Source organism: Cyphellophora europaea (assembly GCF_000365145.1).
Source record: "Cyphellophora europaea CBS 101466 unplaced genomic scaffold supercont1.9, whole genome shotgun sequence".
In the NCBI taxonomy this organism is placed as follows: domain Eukaryota; kingdom Fungi; phylum Ascomycota; class Eurotiomycetes; order Chaetothyriales; family Cyphellophoraceae; genus Cyphellophora; species Cyphellophora europaea.
The window spans coordinates 28518-50335 of NW_008481815.1; the positions used below are offsets into that span (position 1 = coordinate 28518).

The following is a 21818-nucleotide window of genomic DNA, read 5'->3' on the forward strand; positions in this document are numbered from 1 at the left end:
AAAGCACATCAGCGATCCTGTAGCTGCCGGTTGTCTGCAGCTGGCAGTCTGCCTGATTACTGCAACATTGCATAGAGATCCTGAGACCGTCCCAGCACATGCGGAAGACTGGGCGAAAGACCTGGAGCGGCTTATCTTGACCAGATTGGATTCTCTATCACTGCCCATCCTCCAATCCCTTGTACTGTTTGTACGATACAGGATCGAGACAGGCAACTTCCGACAGGCCTTTATGCTTGTGGCAATAGCCGCTCGGGCTGTCTTCGCCATGCGACTGAACTACGAGAAACCGTCTTTGTCTAGGCTAGCACAGGAGCTGCGCCGAAGGCTAGTCTGGTCGATATCATCGATGGAGGGAAATTTTGCGTTTGGTGTTCCCGAACTTAATGTATGTCGACGCGAGGCGATCCATCTTGAGCTTGCGCAGTCGGATGAGTGTTTTCAGCACGGTTTTCTCTACCATAACCGACTTGATTTGTTTGGGCTTGCCATCAAGCTAAGGCAGGCACGTGAGGATATTATGATGTGAGCCTATATCAATCACTCCCTGCTCACAACCCTAAATGCTTGCAGATTTTCCCCCAGTATCTCACTACGAACTTCTGCTGAACTTATAGCGGCGACCGCGGACATGGAGAGAAATCTAGCTGAGATAGACGGTCTCCTGCGAGACGAAGATCGATACTGGGCGTCCCGACTCTGCCGTGCAGCGAATCAAACGCAGCTCTTAACAGTTAACATGGCATTGAATCAAAACTACTGCGATCTGCTCAGGCTCTTTCTCGCAGGCTACCAAGAGGCGGCTTCCGACACGATGCTCGCCGAACTCGACCCTGAATTCCTGTCTACTCGGGCAGAACGAGCAGTACAGTACGCCTACTCCAATATCGCAATGGCCGAAGACTTTACTAGGCAGTATAGTCATCTACAACTATATGATCTCGATGTCGCCGTATGCCTTTATCACGCCGCCCAGATCGTTGCATTTGTAACCGGGCCCCAGGGTACTCCTCAGGCGATAATTCAGGTCAATCAATGCCTGCATTTCTTCAAGGTGTTTTATCCGCTGTCCAAAACCGCACAACCTATGGTTCGCGATCTCGAGCGCCTGGCCAGGAAACTATACTCGAATCCAACTCGCCCACACCTAAATGACAGAATCGAGACTGATACACACGATCCGAGCGAACTGGCAGTCGCTGGCAGCACGGTCCCGAAACTCTCGATCCACAGCTTGCTGCGGCAAGCAGATTTTCCGGACGCGGACCACCATGAAACATCCCCACAAACCGAAAACACTGTCGAAGATGAAGTGATCACTGGGGTAGACGAAGAGAACGATCCTGACTTTTCGTTTGATCCTTGGATGGGTTGGCAGGGAAGTTTAGACCCATTTGGTTATTTGCAGCTTTCAGATCTCTACTAGGTGAGCGGAAGAGGGAAAAGCTCATAGGTCAGTCAGATGAATTCAGAATTTAGTGGCCGATAAGAAAAATATATCAACCATGCTACAGCTTCGGCGCGATAACCTGAGCCTGTGGAGCATGAACAGGCTCGTCACCGATCTCCGCCATCTTTGCGTCCAACATGGCTGTCATCTGCCGCACCACTGCTACATACCTTGGGTCGTGGTAACAGTTGAAGAGCTCTAAAGGATCTTCCTGACAATCGAACAGCTCCCACTCCTTCTCCTGCCCCCCTTCTCGGGTGCCTTCAATTCCAAAATCCTCGTTATACCAGTAAATTAGCTTATACCGCTGATCCCTTACACCATAGTGTGCATAAGCTTCATGAATAATGTCGCGATGCATCCAGTAGCGATGATAGGCAACTTGCTGCCAGTCCTTGGGCGTCTCCCCGGTCAAGAGAGGTCGGAAGCTAACACCTTGCATATACGAAGGCACAGGCAAGCCAGCTAGATCCAACCAAGTGGTAGCAAAATCGACATTGCAAATGATATCGTTGCAGACAGACCCTGGGGCGATCTCGCGCGGGTATCGGATAAGGAAAGGCATCTGAAAGCTTTCTTCATACATGAAGCGCTTATCAAACCAACCATGCTCACCAAGAAAGAAGCCTTGGTCTGACGTGTAGATAACAATCGTGTCCTTAGCCAGGCCTTCAGTCTCCAAGAAGTCGAGTACACGGCCGACGTTATCATCAACGCTTTGAATTGTACGCAGATAGCGCTGCATGTAACGCTGGAACTTGAACTCAGTGAGCTCTTGTTTTGTCTGAAACCTGAAAACAGTACCATCATCCTTGTCGATCAGCTTGAGTTTGGTAACGTCGGCTGGGGCCGGGATCTTGCGGTCGTTGAACCACCAGGCCTGCAACATCTTCTCCCCAACCCGCCGCCGCCCGCCATCTGGCTGTGCGAGACCTAAGTCTAGGTAGGTGAGATCGTCCTCGACACGCATCTTAGCCACAGCCGCAGCGCGCGCACGATTCTTGTAGTCATCGGTGAAAGTGTCAGGGAGGCGAATAGGATCCTTGTAGAGATCCTTGTGCTTCTCATCGCACTCCCAGGAACGATGGGGAGCTTTGTGGTGGCACATGAGGAAGAATGGACGGCTTTTGTCCCGAGTTTTGATAAAGTTGAGGCTCTTGTCGGTAATGATATCTGTCGCGTATCCTTCTTCAATACGGGTACCAGATGGCTCAATGAACTCGGGATCAAAATATTCGCCTTGGCCAGGTACCACCGACCAATAGTCAAAGCCAGTAGGTACATGGTCTTCACCTTCACCAAGATGCCATTTTCCTACCATAGCCGTCTGGTAACCCCCAGTCCTTAGGTGCTTGGCAACATTCGGGAGGCGCTTATTGATCTTACTATCAAGTGTCATCACGCCGTTGACGTGATTGTGGGTGCCTGTCAATATAGCAGCCCGAGATGGCGTGCAAATGGAGTTGGTGACATAGCAGTGATTGAATTTCATCCCCTCATTTGCTATTCGATCGATGTTAGGCGTAGAATTGATGCCTGCACCGTAACAGCTGATAGACTTGGAGGCATGATCGTCAGCCATTATAAAGATGATGTTAGGGCGTGCCATGTTCAGAGGCTTTTGTCGCGAGTCTGTCGCAGCAGAGAACGATGAGAATGCAAACGTCTACCCATTTGATTTGGAGAATGCAGCCGTCTTTTAGCTTTTGTTGCCCGCGGGTCAGCCAAGCAAGCTGTGCCTCTCTCTTCAAGCGAGACCGGACATGTCCAACCTGTTGGTCGAGTTGTGGTTAGGCTTGCTCCGGTGGCTCCACGTTAGCACGGTTATAGTCACATACAACTCGTCATGAGTCCAGATCAATCTCTTTACTTTAAAAATATATTACTCACTAGCTTCGAAACCGCACAGTGCTGCATCGTAGTGTGGGTTTTGGCCTTTGCCGACCCCAAATCCTGGGCCGCTTAGCGCGCAATGCCAGGAATCACAAACCCATAGCGTGTTCTCGCATCTCGGGATCGGTAGTCGGGAATACTTTTTATTGGTCGTAACCCCTCGCCCTTGAGGAAGTAAAATGTAATGTCATTAGACTATGCTCCAGATGCCCACGATAATCAGCTCTTTGTGTAATGACAGAGCGAGCTTACCGCCCGCCTCCCCCCCACTCTCCTCTTCTTCTTCCCCGTCTTCCACGTTGGAGGCAATTTGCCCCACGTTAGTGGTAAGTCGCGATATACCATGAGGACGCCACTATCATGTGGACCCTAAGCCAGCTGCCCTTTCTCCAAGCTTTTAGGGAATATAAATTGCGCCCGGAAGACGCAAGTTTTGCGTAGATGCACAACAACCTTCCAACCATGGCAAAAGAATCCCACAGCATGGTCCTGGCCCTTGAACAAGGCGAGAGCAATCACCTCGAGAAGATCGCTCCCCAAATCGATGCGGCAAAAGAGGGCACCAATGTCGAGACCAGCATCACCCTCCGCCAGGCCTTCTCTTACTACAAGAAGGCCGTAGCGTGGTGCTTCTGTATCTCCCTGCTGACTATTATGGAGGCATACGACATGATGATCGTTAATAGTGCATACGGCCTCCCCCAGTTCCAGCGAAGCTTTGGTGAGCAACTCCCTAACGGCAACTACTCCGTTCCAGCACGGTGGCAGTTAGGTATCTCTCTGGCGACGGTTGTTGGTCTCATTATCGGCACGTTCTCCAATGGCTACTTTGCGGATCGCTTCGGGCCTCGAAGAGTCATTATGGTCTCTCTGTTCTTCCTCAACGGAACTATATTCATTTCGTTCTTCGCCAAATCTCCTGGCATGCTGCTAGCTGGCGAGTTTCTCTGGTATGTGACTTTCGACCTTACCTTGTCATACAATCTCTGACTTATAGTCAGTTCTATCCCATGGGGTTTCTTCGCTGGTGGGGTCCCTGCCTATGCGGCAGAGGTATGCCCGCTCAAACTCCGCGGCTACCTAACAACCTACGTGAACCTCTGCTGGGTCATGGGCAACTTGCTTGGAACAGGCGTGATGCGGGCGTTCCTTCCGATTCCAAACGAATGGGCCTGGAGGATCCCTTTCGGTATCCAGTGGCTCTGGCCTCTCCCATTGTTCATCGCCACATACTATGCGCCTGAGTCTCCCTGGTGGTTAGTGAAGCAGAACAGACCTCAAGAGGCAGAAAAGACTCTCGACCGTATCGTTACAGCACCACCTGGGGCTATCAACAACCACAATACGGTTGCCATGATGCAACACACAATCGAGCTTGAGCGCAGTCTCAACATCGGCACCTCGTATATTCAATGCTTCAAGGGAACTAACCTGCGCCGCACCGAGATTGCAATGATCGCCTGGGGATGCCAAATTCTTCCCGGGTTCTCGATCCAAAGCTACATTACCTACTTCTTCACTCTTGCGGGCGTGCCAGCGGGCGACGCCTTCAAGCTCGCGCTCGGCAACTTCTCACTTGCCTTCATTGGCACCGTGTCCTCCTGGTTCACGCAGACCTATTTTGGCCGACGTACCATCTACATGACAGGCCTCTGCTTCATGGTGCCAATCATGTGGACCGTTGGTTTTCTGGAGCTCGGCTCCAACGACACAACGCGTTGGGTGCAGGCAGGCCTACTAATGTTCTGGTTCCTATGCTACGGCACAACTATCGGCCCCATTCCCTACATTATTGCCGCAGAGGTCGGCGCCAGCCAGCTGCGTGTCAAGACCATCTGTCTAGGCAGAAATACTTACTACTTCCTTAACTTTATCAACGTTATCGCGGCACCTTACATGCTCAACCCGTCCGAAGGCAATCTCAAGGGTAAAGCCGCTTTTCCAGCCGCTGTGAGCACTATCTGCCTGCTTGCCTGGGCATACTTTCGGCTTCCAGAGATGAAGCAACGCACCCCGGAAGAGTTAGACACGCTTTTTGATCGCAAAGTGTCGGCGAGGAACTTCAAGAAGGAGGGTGAGATACTTGCGAGGGAACGTGCTGTGGGCAACTAGTTTCGAGCGCGACAGACTACCGTACGGGTGTGTAGGGAGCAGAGCGCTTTTCAAGCCATAGCGCTCCTTGCAGCGAGCTTCGTCTTGAACTCGATTGCACATGTGAACAATGCTCACTGTAGCAGCACACGATACGTGTCTAGCTTCGAAAGAAGTACTCAGATCCCGTCGAAAAATCGCCACACCGTTCATGCAATATCAATATACTCCGGACGATTCTGCCGAGCCCTAATATCTATCTCACAACGAACTGCCCTCGCGAGGACATATAGAAGCCTCGGTAGGCAGGCTGCCTGTCTAAGAGTAACGGCGATTTCTCCTTCCTACACACATGTTCAGAAGTGCACTCAGCCCGTGCCATACCTTTTAGTCGAAGCAGAAGATCTCCAGACCTAGACTTAAAGTAATGAGCGGCCATTTATGTTTTCTGACGAAAGAAGTGGGCATGACTCGGAACCTGCAGTTCCACGCGGTTGAGCTTCATCAGTCGTGCTTCATCGCCGATCGAAGCTAGATTCGTACGCTCAAGAGGACTTGCAAAGCCATTCGCCAGACCTTCCGTCACGTTTAAAGAGTTGGTTTCCATGTATCGGTATACCATGGCATCTCGGCTCTCTCATGCTCGCCGACCTCCTGATTCTTGTGGACGAGAATCACCTGTGGCTTGCCGCGGAGGGTAAAGAATCGTCGTGCTATCATTATGACATCCACAATCAGAAAAGCAAGTGCTACCGAGCTTGTAGACATCGGAACTTTAGGAGCGCTAAGGGGATATGGGGGTATGGATTCTAAACAGATGCCCGATTTACACTTCGCTGTCAACCGAATTCCACTTCTAACAAAGCCATGGACTGCACTTCTGGTCCAAGCGTCTGCGAAAGCATTAATGATCCACCTAACATAACCTACAAATCCAGCAGAACAGGACTTCTTAGCTCTTGGTCATGGTGCTTAAGATACTGAGCTGGTCATAAAGCGAGCAACGACCTGTAAAAATGCTCTAAAGGTCATGAGAACATAGTCAAAGACGACACTGAGACTCTCAAGAGTCTTTTCTCCCGAACCTCCTAGTTCTCAAAGCCACGAGCCGTCGAGTCTGCCATTCGCACAAGTTGTAAACTTCTCAGGTCTACCAGAGATTGGCGATATATCTGGTATAACGGTCGTATATGACGCGTTCAATGCGGTTGCTCTGAGCGCTTCGTCCCCGGACTGCTGAAAAATAGCACACGCTTATTATCGCTCACTAATATGGGGCATGCTTCTAACAAAGTTTCTATAGATACCACATGAGCACCCCCACAAGCACTTCGATCTATGTATGGCCATTAGAGGCAAATTATTGCTAAATTATTCCAAAGAGAGTATCCTTCGGCCTCCCGTCAATCCTCAAGCTCTTTGGACGAGTGTGATCCACTCTTAGAAGTGGGGAGTGTTAAGAGCAAGACCCATAGTGCAACCACCAATGAGGCCTGCGGCAGGAACAGTAATGAACCAGCCCAAAAGCACGAGGAAAACACGCTGCCAGTTAACAGCCTTAATGCTTCCATTACACAGTCCAACACCAACAGTAGCTCCGGTAATACACATAGTAGTGGACACCGGTAGCTTGTACTGCGAGAAGATCAGGACAGTGATAGCAGCACCAAGTTCCATAGAGGAGCCACGGCTCGGCGAATGATAGGTGATCTTGTTGCCCATCACTATAGATACCGTTAGCATGAGAATATTCCTGATCGAGAAACAAAGGGCTTACCTTTCATGATGTTATACCCGTAAGTAATGAAGCCGATACACAGCGTAAGGACAATAACGGCAATCTGCCAGAGAGGGACCTCCTCCTTCGAGGCTGCTGGTCTCCCTGTAGTCCATGCAGCGTACATACCAGCCCACACACCGACAGCATTGCCAACGTCATTAGCGCCGTGTGCAAACGAAGCTGTGCAAGCTGTGATAATCTGGACAAATGAATAGAGATACTCAACCTCATTTGAGTACTTCGGGGCGTGGGCATATACGCGAGCCATGCGACGGCCGTCAGGCGTGCCTTCGATACCCACTTGTGCAGTGTGAATGTCATAGTGGGTACCATAAAGCAGTGCAACCACACACATTGCGGGAATTCTAATGAGGAAAGCCTTCATATTTTGAGGCTCATAGATAGCTCCGGCACCCATAGGGTTGTTGTGCAACACGCGCATAGCCCAGCCCAGTGGGTTATTCTTTTTGCGAATGTTCGCATGGTGGCGTGCAGTGTTCTCCTTTATCATCCTCTTGTAGTCTTCAGGAGTGACCTCCTGCTGAATGGCGCGTTTCTCCTGGGCACTCGCGCCGGTAGGCTCGGTGGGGAGAACACTGTCGTCCTGGCCCTTCGACTTGACGACATCAGTATCGCCGCCAGTGGAATCCGAGTCGTCGTCGTTGTTGTGCTGGATGACCGCGAAGTTAGGAACTTTGGCTGTCGAGGGGTCTTCTGGGGCTTGGCGTCTCCACAGAAGAGGTCCCTGGAAAACATCCCACCACCTCAGCGTATGGTCCTTCTTGATTACCTTCCCATGAACAAATGGTAGGAAGAAGAGGCAAGCAAGCAGGAACAACGCAAAGCCGGTGCCAAGCGTAACACCGGCAACCCAATAGTCGGGTTTCTCGTTGAGTCCCAATTTTGGCGATCCCTTATAGACAATAGTTAGGCAGCAGACAGTTCCAGCGATCAGGAAGAAGAAAGGAGAAGTCCACACCGCCCAGGGGACGGGATTCGCTCGGATGTGGACAACGAGCTTGATGAGCATGAACTAAGGACATTAGCAGGTTGCCTGTGTAGATTGCACAGCGACAACTCACGATAATCGCTCCAAAGCCAGCAGAGATCACGGGGGCCATAAGGAGACCGGCGAAGATGGCACCGACACCATTTCCACCATTCCAGCCCCAGGTGACACCCTGGGTGCCTACAGTCGCGATTCCAACACCCACGAGTGCCGACACAAGTGAGTAGGTTGACGATACAGTAATGTTGTTGATACTGCAGTACATCACCCAAACGCCAGCGCCGCAGGCAGCACAGGCAAAAGCAAGAAGCTGGACGCCGGCATTGCCTTCAAATGCCTCTGGGGATATGATGCCGTTCTTGATCGTCGAGGCAGTGCGTGCGCCCACTGTGAGGGCGCCTATAAGTTCGAAGCAGAAGGCACACACCATGGCCATGCGATACGTAATGGATCGGGAAGAGACACTGGTCGCCCAGGAGTTTGCGACATCATCTGCAAGGGAGACAGAATGTCAGTGTCGGGCTACCACGCCTATGAGACGTGTCGGTTGGACTACTCACTGGCTCCATTGTTGAAGGCCTCCAAGAGCGCAAAAATTGTGCCGAGGGCAAATACGTAGGTGTAGTCCGAGAGAACCATGGTGACTCAGAGATCCAGATAATGCTTCAAGATGTCTTGCTCTCGTAGGCAGTGTCGAGGAGCAGATGCTGAGAGACTTGTCCATCGCAAGGCGACGCCCTGGCAATATAAGCACTTGCTTGAACGACTCTTGTGGTTCTTGACCATCATCTCACGCTAGTTTTGTGCAGGCGGGCCTTCCGCCCACCGTCAGAAGAAACTTTTCGGCCAACCATATCCATCCAATGCAGTGCGAGGCGGGCTACCAGCGCTAAGCAACTATAAGATCAACCTTGGCGGGGTGGAAGGCGACTTGGCGCGCTCTTGGCTGAACTTATCTCGTCCCATAGCAAGGCCGCCCCGCGCCCACGTGCTCGCCCACCCCTGTTCCGTCTTCCCGTTCTCCCGTCCTGTACACACTTGCCAGAAGACATTCTCGGATCGAGCGGCGAGGGTGGACAGCGGGCTTCAGTGACAGCGATAGACGACACGACATAATTCGCTCAAACGTTTAGCGCATGGTGGCAACCCAAGCGATTTCTCGGTACAGCATGATTTGGAGAGACCCAATCAAGACGACTAACTCCGCTTCCGGCTTAGCGTCAAATCGATGTCCGCGCAACTATCGCCTTCCCGGCGTCCTCTGGGAGCATACCAGGCATCTAGTGGTGCGGACAAACTGTCAGCGGGCCCCATCTATCCCGCCAGACGCTCACGCCTCTGGTCTCGCATCTTTTAGGCGGGCTGACGGCATATAGCGACATCCACCCAGCGCCGTGTCTAGAGCACGTGCTCGGTCCCGCGACCCGAACCAAGGCGCATGCTGAGCCTTGACACCTGCTTCACGGCTTTTCGCAACCTCAACCCGTCACAGCTACTGGCCGGCCATCGCGAGAGGAGCACCACGTTGCACCGTTTGCCACTGTCCCAATCTCATGATCTCCACCGGGGCCAACCTAGCTGTGCCTTCTCAAAGAGTGTGTCTCACGCGTCAGATTTCAACAGGCCACAGTGAAGTCAGGAAGGTCTACTTTGACACATAGCTATGTCGGCGAAGAATGACTTCGGTAGCTACGCGGTCTTCGCCCCCTGCACTCCGTTATCACTACTGGTAAAAGGTAGCAGTGCGGGTGTCAGAGCCCAAAGCCTCACACAAAGTCTCTCGCTGCACATGACCATGACTCGCGAGTTCCTGACCTACGGATGGCTTACGGTTGTCACTCTGCACAAGAGGGGAATAGATCGGTCCAGATTAGCGAGGCCGAGCCACGAGCTCAAGGCCAACGGACAACTACGTAACTTCCCTCTGGCTGCGAACGACGCAGGAGGGTCGGAATAGATGAACATTTGGTCGCTGCGAAAGCACATTTGTGTTGTCTACCATCATTATAGAACGAGAACGCAACTGCCACTGGACTAGGATCGAGGAAGCATAGCCATAACTCCTTGCCGATCGAGGCTGGCCACTTCTTGATAGACTATGCTTCGACCTCAACTTACCGTCGTCACTGCTGACTTTCCACCACTGAGCTTATGATTCGAGAATGGAGCAGCAAAAGCATAGCGTTCCCACCCAACCCCATAATCACGATCTTCTACTCTCTTAGGCTCCGGAGAAAAATCTTTCCTTCTGTCATCGTAATACTTTTCTCGTAGCCTCTCGCCATTGGATTTTTCGGAATGTTGCATTCGCCGTACTCCGTGCTCCAGCCGTAAGATTAGGCCCGGTACGATGTGCGAGATGGCTGCCGAAGATCGTCATATCCCCTGGAGCAAGCGGCATAGGCAGCCACTGAAATTGAGCTTTCCTATTCAGGTGTAATATGGCCGCCGATAACGAGGGGAATTCCCACTTTGTGTGATCCAGGGACAACTTCGAGACAGCCTTTGTCCAAAGTGGCGAGATTGACGGTCAGGTTGGTGGTTATGTGCCCAATATGGTCAGCACGGTTGTAAGCCAGTGCATCCAGGTAAGCCGCAAACCCGTGAGCCAGGCTGGTCTTGTCTCACTGACATGCCATTTAATCTGTAACCTCAAGTGGTTTTGTAAGGGTTAAACACTTAATACTACGCCTCCGCTTGATATTTTCTTCCTTTCGCAGCTGTCGCCTACACGAACAAACTAATCCCTAAGTCGGATGTTAATGTCACCGAGAGGTCGGAATACGGGGCTCGGAGTGGTTGCGCCACCTATATCTCCGAGGCTTCTCTGTTCTCCGTATTAGGTTGTCATGCAGGGGATAAACGCCTTCTTGGGGTAGATTGTCAATGCGAGGGGGCCGAGATGCGGCGCTCGTGAAGATACGGCGGTCGTAAAAGTAGCATTTGTCTCAAAAGCCATACAATCTCAATCAACGACAAAAATCTATCCATTCGAACCTATATCATACCACCATCGATTTTCAACAACCAGGATGCATGCAAAAGATGGCGACGATTTCGGGGGATCCGCAAGACCTTCAACCAATCCTCAACCTGTGAAAACATTCGATGCGGGCATAATCGGGGGAGACGAATACGCTGAGTGTATTGGGATCAGCGCAACCTCCAACATACCAGTAGATGTGGACCATGCCAGCTCCGTGCCTATTTCTCGGCGCAAGAAAGTCATTATTGTCGGCGCAGGTATCAATGGAATTCAACAAGCGAGCACACTTCTTAGAGATGGTTGCGTTACACTCAGCGACATCCAGATCGTCGATGCCCTTGACGACTACGGGGGGGTCTGGAAGAAGAATGTGTACCCAGGCTGCGCTTGCGACGTCCCTGCCATGATATACACAACCTCCTACGAGATCAACAGGGGTAAGTGGCTTCGAAAGACAATTTAGGCAGGAGTTTACTGAGATATACCAGACTGGACGCACTTTTACGCGAAACGAGAAGATATCCAGACATATTACGGAAACTTTGCGCTGAAGTACGGTCTCGACAAGGCCACTCAGTTCGGTAGCTTTGTTGAATCTTGCACATGGGACGAAGATCGTATGGTGTGGCATGTTGGCATCATAAACAAAGCCTCTGGCGAGAAGGAGCACTGGATTGCTGAAGTTATCTGCCAGTGTGTCGGTTCACTCGATCGCCCGAAATTTGGCAACACCCCGGGCCGTGAGAATTACAAAGGGATCACCTGGCACACTGCTCATTGGAACAGCAACTACGACCTCACTGACAAGCGAGTCGCTATCATCGGGTGTGGACCAAGTGCAGCCCAGATCATTCCCGAGATTGTTGACAAGACGGATCAGTTGACGGTCTATATGCGTACACCACCTGTCTGTGTGCCCCGCAACGACTTTGCGTACTCTAGGTATACTTCTTCGCGCTTAGCCCGTGTTGAAGGCTTTGGCCACTAACGAGAACCAGTTTGACAAAGTGGGCATGGAAGTGGGTGCCAATGTTCGCATGGCTTTTCAGAATGCGTATGAACTTGCGTATGATGTGGTATGGACGTCGCATGGCTATGAAAGGAGATCCTACCAATGAGAGAATGACTGAAGCAGCGGTCAAGTTCATGGAATCACAAATCTCGGACCCCAATCTCAGGGACAAAGTGCGCCCACATTCCAAGTGTAGGTTCACTTTGCCGCCAATGAGCTTTGAACCAGCCACTAATTATGTTGGTAGATTATTGCAAGAGGCCGCTTCGCCTAGACAACTTCTACCCGGCGCTAGCAAAACCGAATTGCACCGTTCTGCGCGAGGATCTTGTTCGGTACACCGAGGCCGGCGTCATCTCCAGGGATAACGGCAAGGAGGTAGAGCGCGAGTTCGATGTCATCATCTACGGGACGGGCTTCAACGTTGCGCAGTTCTTGGAGCACGAGAAGGTGACCGGCATTGGAGGCGTTGACCTCCAGAAGAAGTGGCGGGCGCATCCCGAAGCACTGTACGGCCTTGCTACGAGTGGGTTTCCCAATATGTTCTACTGTTTTGGACCCAACTCAGCACACGTTTGGTCGTCTCAACAAGACAACTGGGAGCAGCAAGCCCGCTTGGCGACGAAGTTCGTTCGAGAAATCGTCGAGCGAGCTCGAGTTGGAAAGAAGCTCGCTGTGCATCCAAATCGAGACGCGGAACGAAACTATAATACAGCAGTTCAGCATGGACAGTCAGGCGTATTCGTTTGGTCTGATGCATCCTGTGTGACCTATTACAAGAACGATGATGGTTGGAACACATACACGATGCCATGGACATGGTGGCAGTTCCGACGGATGCTGAGAAAAATTCGATGGGAGCAATGGGAAGTCATCGAGAAGCCCATCTCGGAGCCAAAGATCAGTATCGACTAAAGCAAGGGTTATGGCGATCTAGTTTCATCCTAGAGGTGGGGATATGCTAGGAACTCGTCAATGTCCGTTGTTATATTGTTGTATCGTCAGTCAGACTATTTAGTATCTCATATGTGTGATAGATCAAGTCTCGCTGTACTTTGCTAGATGCTCAGCGGCTTTCTCCAAGGCCTTACAATACTGAGCGCGTATAATGAGATTCTCACTTTCCGGCCGTGCCGCAAAACCGTGCGGCATATCTGGGTACACTTCCATCTCAAAAGGTACCATTCTTTCCATGCCATTTGCCCTCCACATCATGAGGTCATCGTGCAGAGACGCCGGGACCATCGTGTCTGCTCCCGCCAGGCCAATGTAGACTGGCGCTTGAACGCCCTCGAGATCTTGTTCTTCGACAAAGCTTGGGTGAAAAGCGGCGATAGCTTTGAGACCCTGCTTACCGAGTCTCAAGACATGTTTGCCTCCAAAACAATAGCCAACTCCAAACCGAGGACACCCTTTGTATTGGACGTCGAGTTCCTTCAGCAAGCTTCCGAGTATCTCGGACACTCGCGAATGGTCATGGCGCTTAGTCCAAGTAGGAAAGTCCAGGTTTCGTAGTTTGTCCTTGTCTTCTTCCGACCATGGGTGTTCATCGATAGACAGGTTGGGATTACGCTTTAGAAGTTGAATGGGCAATCCATCACCTTCAACAACTGATTAGACGCTCTCTACTGGGCTGGCGCAACGAACCTTCAAAGTAGTCGGGTATAATGACATCCCACCCTTTCTGACTCAAGCTATCTGCTAGAATGAAGTTGTGTCTGGCCATTCCAAATCCGTCAGGCAGCAAAAGCAGTACACGACGAGAAGAATCATCCCCTGCTATGTGCTGTTGCACCAGATAGACTGATGTCTCACCAAGAACTGTGAACGTACCAGTTGGCCGATATGTGTCTGATGATCTAGTCAGTACCATTCAATGCATCAGTTCCAGGTGGAAACTAGCGGGCTTACCTGGCGCCGGATCGCCGATTTCGCAACAAGCCGACATCATGCCGAGGGGGTCCTGGCTCGCAAGATTCGGGCAAAGTAGCAGAGTGCTTTATGAGCTCTGGAAAATCCGACCGGCGTTCTGCGACCGTTACGGTTAGGAGAAAGAAAACACCCCGCAGCACGGAAGACCATGTGGCTACACCTGCTCCGGTCTGGGCCATGCGTAGGTCGGAATACGAAGTCGCTTGTGCACAACTCGGAGCAGTGTTGTCCCGGGGTGTATGATCTGCACACGGTGAACTATACTTCGCAATCAACTCGAACTCGATACATATTACCTCCTAGCAGAGACGAGTTGCACGGTGCTATAAGTCCATACGTACGACTTCTGGGCCACTCCTATCTATTCGCTTTGTCACTTAACAGCCCGAAAGCTCAATCTGTGATACTCTATGTACTCCTTGTGGTTTATCGTATTCTCAGTTGCCGCTCTATGTAGCCTGGCGTTGTTCAGGCGCAACCATCAGCTCCCACTGCCGCCAGGTCCAGCAGGGCGATGGCCTTTCACTGGCATGACCTTTGATATGCCGAGAGGAAGGCCTTGGGACTATCTAACCTTGTGGGCAGAGTGAGTTCGCCAATGCTTGTACCATACTGAAGAAAGCTCTCTGATCCAGTACATAGAAAGTATGGCCCAATCGTCCATTATCGGGTGGGCCTACAACACTTCATAGTTGTCAGTGACCCAGCAATTGTGAGAGAGTTGCTAGATAAAAGGTAAGAGTCCAGAGTTGTTCAGACCCGCTCCGGCTCCTAATTTTTCAAGATCCTCCAATTACACATCACGGCCACCGTCTCAGGTGGGAGACTTGGTCAGCGGCGGTATGAGGATCGTTCTTATGCCATACGGAAACCGTTGGCGGGTATGTCTCATCCAACGCTCTAAAGGACGACCAAGTGCGCTAAGTTGAGCAGAGGTTTCGCCGCATATTTGCCAACGTGCTGACAGAGCGGAAATGCGACACTTACCTCCCGATTCAGCAGAACGAGGCCTTGCTCACTCTCTCGAGACTGGCAGAAGACCCCAAACTCATGGCCGAGGAAATCCACCGATATTCGCTATCTGTGGCTCGGAGTATCGCATTTGGGACACGAGTCAAGACCACCACAGATCCATTTGCTGTACAGGTCAAGACGTTAATGGAGCAGTTTGCCGATGCAATGACGCCAGGAAAGTATCTCTTTGAGTCCATCCCGAGCCTTCGACGTCTACCTCGATTTATGCAGCCATGGCTCATGGAACTCGAGAGGATTCGTGATTACGAGCACGAATTCTGCCTGTTGAACTATCGCAACGCCTTGGAAGACTCAAAGAAACGTCAAAACAGCCCTTGTATTGCTGTCGACATGCGCGAACACGTGAAGCACGAACCGGATGTGGATGAGGCACAGGCTGCGGCTACATGTATGGAAATACTGGGTGCAGGGTCCGATACCACAGCCAATTCCTTGCTCTTCGTCGTCATGGGTCTGCTGCTCAACAAAGAGGTTCAGGCCAAGGCGCACGAAGAACTTGACCGTATAGTCGGGCCAAACAGGCTTCCTACATGGGAGGACGAGCCAAAGCTGCCATATGTGAGGGCCATTATAAAGGAACAACACAGGTGGAGGACAATCGCGCCGATGAGTATGTATACCCGTCAACATGCTGAGGTCCAAATATCTGCCGGATGTTTACTGACCATTATATTCCACAGGTTTTGCCCATTGGTCAGAAAAAGAGGATGTGCTGAATGGATACCGTATCCCTAAAGGTGCCGTCGTACGCATCAATACATGGTATGACCTCTTCGAACTCCTTCCCCATACTTGGAGGTCAACGATGCATTGTTCAGAAGTGTGACTAATACGAGTGGAAAATCTAGGGCCATGCACGAGAACCCTGAACGATACTCGGACCCCGATTCTTTTCGACCCGAGCGGTTTCTAGATCATCCACTGTCAGCTGCTGCTTATGCTAATTCTTCCAACGTCGCTGCGCGAGATCATTTCTCTTACGGAGGCGGCAAACGGATCTGTGTGGGCATGCACCTGGCTGAACGAAGCTTGTTCACAATGACGAGCAGATTTCTCCATATTTTCAACGTTCAGCAGGCAGTTGATGCGCAAGGTCGACCCATCCCAGTGGATCCTAGAAATGTTCGCACAGGATTGATCATGGCTCCAGAGCCGTTCAAGGCCCATTTCGCATATCGCAACGATAGTATGAAGGAGTTACTACAAAGGGAGTTCAAGGAGAATGTTGAAAACGTGGGAGATAGTTGGTGGAGCTGATGTGAGGTTTCAGCAAGTTGTTATCATGGCCTGAGATATGTTACATGACAGTTCCAGTGTTTAAAGCGTATGCTCACCCCTACGAAGCATGAGAAAATACTTCCAGCTGATTGCCACGTCCGTTGTACAGTACATACCATTTTGAGCCTCATCTTAGACCGGTTCCTTCTAGAATCAGAGACAGGGGAATGAAAATGCTACAGGAGAGGGTCAACTCGAGCGTGTTGCTGAAATTTGTCTGTTCTGACCATGCCACCTGTAAAAGCAAATCGATACGAAGTATGAGCACATGAGCAAGGAGAGCTTTAACTTAACGCGCGTTACTAGCTCTACAGTATCGCCTTCCTCCAGTTTCCTGCATCTAGCTCTGAACATGACCAGCAGGCTGAATAGGCTCAAACAGAGGGTTCAGCTTCCGCTCCCAGTCGGGCTCATGATAACCAGGAGGACAGGGTCCAACTGTCCAGTCAGTTCTCATGGCTGGGTTTTGATTGTCGCCTTGGAAGACCAAAGCAGATTTGACCAGTTCCACGTCGCCGAGACCCCAAGGACGGCCGTCAACCGTCTGATAGAACTTCTCCTTTATCGCTTTCTCAAGTCCTCGATCTGCGATAAAGCCTCGAACCACATGCCTGTTCTTACCATGGCTGACAATCTCATCGTAGTGGCGCATGTGGCCAATCAAATCCTTGTTTCGTTCTTTCATAACCTTCTGCTGATCTTCTGTGTAGGTCCCATACGACTGCATGTGCAGATTTGAGACGAGCAGTGAGCATTGTGTAACATACGAGCCACCTCTACGGCTACGGAGGTAGATTGCATGTAGCACAGCGGCCGCACCGGCGTGACCAGTCAAGTAATCTGCATTTGGACCGGGGAAGATATGGGCTTCATCAAATCCGTTGAAGCGGCCAATACCCAGTCCAATCCCACAGGCCTATCGAAAGTTAGAAGGATGTCAGGATCTTAAGGAGAACGTATACGCACCGTGTCTGCAATCTGCGCCCATCCCGGCCTGATGACCCAAGGCCCTCTCCAGCCGTAGCAGTTCTCCTGACAATATACAATGCCTCGATCACGCTTGGAGACCAAACCCAGCACAGCGTCACGGCCAAATCCTAGGTGCTCCAGTACAGCTGGCCTGTAGCCATCGATGAAGACGTCGGCGTCTTGGATCAACTCCAAAAGCTTTTTGCGACCCTCAAACGTCTTTAGATTGAGATCCACACTGGTCTTGCCAATGCATCCGTCAATCAGGGTGATTGGCAATTCCGTGTTTGTGGAGCACGAAATGCGCATCACCGTTGCGCCCAGGGCTGCGCACACACGCCCGATACTGGGTGCAGCTATGGCACGAGCCAGATCAAGAACTTTCAGCCCTGACAAGGGCCGGCGGTCTGTGGGACTGAAAGGTATGCTGTCCCAAAATACCTTGGGCTGGGTATAGTATGGCTGAGAGAGAAGGTTGTAGTAGGGTTCGTGCTTGATAGCTTGGCCCTATACCTGTGGTTAGTTTTCATTCTTCGGTCTGTACCGACGAGGGAACTATACGTGTGGGGTTGCTTCGAATTCTTCCTTTTCCATGCATACGGTTCCCGGTGTGCGGTAAACGTTATTGCTCCAGTTGTCAAGGGTCTCTGAGTCGATGTCGCCGATAATTCCAGCGTACATGTCAAGAATTCCGCTCCATGAGAGATCCTTTTCATTGTGTTGAGGCACATTGAGCATTTTCAGTAGAGGGGTAGGATCCATATTCCCATGAAGAGAATACCATCGGCCATCTTTAGTTTTGTAGATGTTGGTCGCGAGTTGGCGGTATAACTCGCGAGTCCTGCCATGATCCCAACGCTGTACAGCTCCCATCATCTTAGCGCTGCCAGACAGCCATTCGCCCTCACTGCGTGCAAAAAGGGCACCCAAACCGTTCAAAAGCGCGTGTTCCACGTCGATATGACATTCTTGAACGATGCCATAACGATCTTTGGCGATGGCTAGGGCAAACAGAGCCACCAGACCTAGTATACCAGCCTGAGACTCCGCTGCCTTGTAGGGAGTGGGATAAAACGGTTGAGTCTCTTCTCCCACGAAACGTACATTGTCGGAGAGGGCTTGTACTTCTTCAGGAACGTCTATACGGGGATCGCGTAGAATGCTCTCGAATATTGAGGATGCTTCAGTCTGAAGACTGAACGATGCCTTTTCTGGCAGAATACCCGGGTCACCCATGGTTGTTGGCTCAAAGATTGGTCTCTATTGATTCTGGTCCCAGGTTCGTTGAGAGCACAAACTATATCATACAACAGGTTTTCCGCCAGTTGAAGCCCTCACTAAGTCCGTCTCAGTTGTGCGAGACCACATCGTCGATCAATGAAGGTTGGCAGCCCAGTACCGGACATGGTGGTGGCAATATCGAATTCCGAACTCCGGGGTCTACCCCTCCTCAAGCAATCCCGGGGAAGCCAGGCTAGAGAATTCCAGACAAGTGCGCACCACAGTCTATGCTTTCAAGTTTACTCAAAAGACCGTCGCAAAATGCAGAACGGGTCTAACAGCGCAAGCACGAAGGTGGGCGGGAGCTGTGCATGCTCTAAATTGCGGTACAATGTCGACATCGACAATGCAGATAAAGCAGTAAGCCATGGCGAGCTGCAAATACACGCTTGATTCAGACTGATTCGTGACAGAAGACTTCTGTATGCCACTGCCGGCCGTGTCGCAAGATCAGCGGGGGCACAGCATCGCTGAATCTCACGGTTCCAGCATCGACTTTCGTCTTGGAGAGCGGTCAACTGCGAAATGTCAAGTTGAAGCATATTGATGAAGGATTTGATTATTCGCTGTTCTTCTGTGAGAACTGTGGCAGTCCCATTTACGCAGCACCGCACTTCCTGGACAACAAGATCGTCATACAGGTCGGCACTATTGATGATATTGAGATGCTACAGAGAGCACCAGCAGTCGAGCTTAATGTCGGGCACCGATTAGGCTGGGTTTGTCGCGTTCAAGATGCTGAACAAAGAGAGCGATACTGAATGTACCTGAGACCTTACTACTGTTACCAACAAAGCCATTGAATTTATGCCAATATGCTCAATCAAACCATTGACAAAGTGTAGCTGGTCGACTTTCGAGTGCTCGACAAATCAGTCTGGACCTGCCAAGATCCTCCAGTGCCGAGGGCAATAATTGGGGTCACGGAGCCCCGTGGGGTGGCTGTTGAAATAAGACTTTCCAAACCCCGGGCTGTGCCCTTGGGGCCCTTGTTTGGCTCTTCGGAGAGCGCGCCCGGACTTTCAGTGTGGCCGGGGAAATATGGGGTCAAGGATGGATGGGCGTTGCCCGTTGCACCCGCGGAGTATAAGAGCTGGGCCTCGGTGCTCTGGCTTTATGGTATTACCTCAGAAATAGACTTCTACGAACCAGACCAAAGTTTCCTTGCTTTATTCTGGGTTTGCCTGCTGTCAAAACGACAATGGAACACAGCTCAGGAGAAGTCAATGTCCGCCCCGAGCTCGCTGAGAAACAGGAGCCACATGTATCTCATCACGACGATATCGAGGCATCGCCATCCGCTGTGGACGAGAAGAAACTCGTGTAAGTGTGCGCAACTGTGCGGTCCAGAGGTTGAGCCACGTGCCACTAACATCACAACTACAGGCGCAAAATTGATCGACGTCTCTTGCCCATTCTTGGATGCCTCTATGCGGTGTCTTTGGTTGATCGAGGAAATATGTCCTTCGCTTTGGTAGCTGGTATGATGGAAGACCTCAGTCTTAATGTCGGCGACCGCTACAGTATCTTGGTCTTGGTGTTCTTTGCATTCTACGTGTGAGACACTGCCTCCAACCCAGCAAATATCCGTCATCTAATCAATTTCACAGAGTATTTGAGCTGCCCAGTGTGAGTTGCTGTTCCATAGTCGGTGATGCGCTCTTTTGTTGACACCTATAGAACCTGGTGCTGCCCAAAGCTGGTCCCCGTAACTGGTTGTCTTTCCTGGGCCTCAGCTTCGGAGTTGTCACAATCGGTATGGGGTTCACCAGGACCTGGGGGCATTTTTTGATTTGCAGAATCTTTCTCGGCGCTACGGAGGCCGGGTTTCTTCCTGGTACCGTGCTTGAACCTGTCCAAGTTCTTCAGCCCTTCTAATTCTGATAGGATGCACTTTTCTGATCTCCGTCTGGTATACGCGTTACGAAGTTGGCAAGCGTCTTGCCAGTTTTTGGGTTCTTTCCGTCCTGGCAAACGGTTTCGCCGGAATTCTTGCCTATGGACTTACTCAAATGGATGGTGTCCAAGGTTTGGAGGGCTGGAGGTGTAAGTCATCAATCCGAGGCGCACGATGTACGCATCCCTTCTGACCTGTTGTGAAGGGATCTTCATCATTGAGGGTTGCATAACCTGCGGAATCGTAGTCGCGGCGTACCTTCTGATCGTCGATCTCCCCGACAAGTCAGAGGGTTTCTTGAAGCCTCATGAGAAAGCTGCCGTGATCGCTCGAATCAATGCAGACCGAGGAGATGCTGAGAGCGACGCGATTACGAAACAAAAGGTCCTCCACCATCTCAAGGATTGGAAACTCTACGCCTGGATGCTCCTTCTATTCGCTGCCGTGGTGCCGGGATTCTCCTACAATTTCTTTACTCCTCTGATCCTCTCACAAGGAATGGGCTTCACTCGTAAGCAAAGCTTGCTGATGACGGCACCACCATTTGTTTTTGCTGCCATAGCAACCTACACATCGAGTTGGATCTCCGACAAATATCGTCTGCGAGGTCCCGTATATGTGTTTCATCTCACATGCTGTATCGCTGGGATGTTCATCACGGCCTACGTAAAGAACCCGGGAGCAAGGTATTTCGGAGTCTTTCTGGGTTAGTACTGCACCCCTATCCTCCATTTTCTACTCAGACACGTCTGACCCCATTGATTAGGCTTGGGCATGGTCCAATATTGTCCCATGGTGGTCTTGGCCTGGCAGGCCAACAATGTCACGTCGACCTCCAAGAGAGCCGTAGCATCTGCGATCACACTAATCGGCTCCGGACTCGGGGGGATGTGCTCCGGAGGAGCGTTCAAGACTTCTGAAGCCCCACTCTACCAGGTAAGTTCCCTGCAGATGCCCCAAGATTGATATAGCAGGTTACACTGACCACCATAATGTTTAGACCGGCATTTACCTCTCGTTGGGGCTTTATTTCCTGAGTCTTACCATCGTGGCTGGCATGGAATACTACTTCTATAAAATGAACAAGGAGGCCCGTGAAGGAAAACGAAAGATCGAGGGCATGGACGACTGGTACTATACTTATTGATTGGCAAACGTTGAATAGATTGGAACGAAGCAGTCCATCGCATTGCAGCATATATATC

General features: G+C 51.1%; 10 protein-coding genes across 10 annotated transcripts; 6 read left to right on the forward strand and 4 right to left on the reverse strand.

Moving 5' to 3' along the window:
• Positions 1-268: 268 nt before the first annotated feature.
• HMPREF1541_08458 (uncharacterized protein) lies at positions 269-1426 on the forward strand (the record flags this gene model as incomplete). The annotated part of the gene is made up of 2 exons (XM_008722777.1): positions 269-525; positions 574-1426. The coding sequence occupies 2 exons, from the start codon at positions 269-271 to the stop codon at positions 1424-1426; spliced, it is 1110 nt and encodes a 369-aa protein (XP_008720999.1).
• Positions 1427-1508: 82 nt separating this feature from the next.
• On the reverse strand, positions 1509-3059 carry HMPREF1541_08459 (uncharacterized protein; the record flags this gene model as incomplete). Its single annotated transcript, XM_008722778.1, has 1 exon — positions 1509-3059. One exon carries the CDS (start codon positions 3057-3059, stop codon positions 1509-1511), a length of 1551 nt encoding a protein of 516 aa, XP_008721000.1.
• Positions 3060-3805: 746 nt separating this feature from the next.
• Positions 3806-5455, forward strand: HMPREF1541_08460 (uncharacterized protein; the record flags this gene model as incomplete). Its single annotated transcript, XM_008722779.1, has 2 exons — positions 3806-4293; positions 4345-5455. 2 exons carry the CDS (start codon positions 3806-3808, stop codon positions 5453-5455), a joined length of 1599 nt encoding a protein of 532 aa, XP_008721001.1.
• A 1419-nt stretch (positions 5456-6874) lies between these two features.
• HMPREF1541_08461 (uncharacterized protein) lies at positions 6875-8862 on the reverse strand (the record flags this gene model as incomplete). The annotated part of the gene is made up of 4 exons (XM_008722780.1): positions 6875-7158; positions 7212-8247; positions 8297-8715; positions 8784-8862. 4 exons carry the CDS (start codon positions 8860-8862, stop codon positions 6875-6877), a joined length of 1818 nt encoding a protein of 605 aa, XP_008721002.1.
• A 2393-nt stretch (positions 8863-11255) lies between these two features.
• Positions 11256-13136, forward strand: HMPREF1541_08462 (uncharacterized protein; the record flags this gene model as incomplete). Its single annotated transcript, XM_008722781.1, has 4 exons — positions 11256-11646; positions 11698-12151; positions 12208-12413; positions 12469-13136. 4 exons carry the CDS (start codon positions 11256-11258, stop codon positions 13134-13136), a joined length of 1719 nt encoding a protein of 572 aa, XP_008721003.1.
• Positions 13137-13259: 123 nt separating this feature from the next.
• Positions 13260-13947, reverse strand: HMPREF1541_08463 (uncharacterized protein; the record flags this gene model as incomplete). The annotated part of the gene is made up of 2 exons (XM_008722782.1): positions 13260-13822; positions 13869-13947. The coding sequence occupies 2 exons, from the start codon at positions 13945-13947 to the stop codon at positions 13260-13262; spliced, it is 642 nt and encodes a 213-aa protein (XP_008721004.1).
• Positions 13948-14683: 736 nt separating this feature from the next.
• HMPREF1541_08464 (uncharacterized protein) lies at positions 14684-16445 on the forward strand (the record flags this gene model as incomplete). Its single annotated transcript, XM_008722783.1, has 6 exons — positions 14684-14739; positions 14796-14888; positions 14938-15034; positions 15087-15798; positions 15869-15950; positions 16037-16445. The coding sequence occupies 6 exons, from the start codon at positions 14684-14686 to the stop codon at positions 16443-16445; spliced, it is 1449 nt and encodes a 482-aa protein (XP_008721005.1).
• Positions 16446-16806: 361 nt separating this feature from the next.
• HMPREF1541_08465 (uncharacterized protein) lies at positions 16807-18671 on the reverse strand (the record flags this gene model as incomplete). Its single annotated transcript, XM_008722784.1, has 3 exons — positions 16807-17382; positions 17433-17942; positions 17997-18671. 3 exons carry the CDS (start codon positions 18669-18671, stop codon positions 16807-16809), a joined length of 1761 nt encoding a protein of 586 aa, XP_008721006.1.
• A 591-nt stretch (positions 18672-19262) lies between these two features.
• On the forward strand, positions 19263-19430 carry HMPREF1541_08466 (uncharacterized protein; the record flags this gene model as incomplete). The annotated part of the gene is made up of 1 exon (XM_008722785.1): positions 19263-19430. The coding sequence occupies one exon, from the start codon at positions 19263-19265 to the stop codon at positions 19428-19430; it is 168 nt and encodes a 55-aa protein (XP_008721007.1).
• Positions 19431-19917: 487 nt separating this feature from the next.
• HMPREF1541_08467 (uncharacterized protein) lies at positions 19918-21760 on the forward strand (the record flags this gene model as incomplete). Its single annotated transcript, XM_008722786.1, has 8 exons — positions 19918-20039; positions 20103-20273; positions 20327-20345; positions 20397-20553; positions 20604-20762; positions 20819-21319; positions 21380-21549; positions 21614-21760. 8 exons carry the CDS (start codon positions 19918-19920, stop codon positions 21758-21760), a joined length of 1446 nt encoding a protein of 481 aa, XP_008721008.1.
• Positions 21761-21818: the final 58 nt, after the last annotated feature.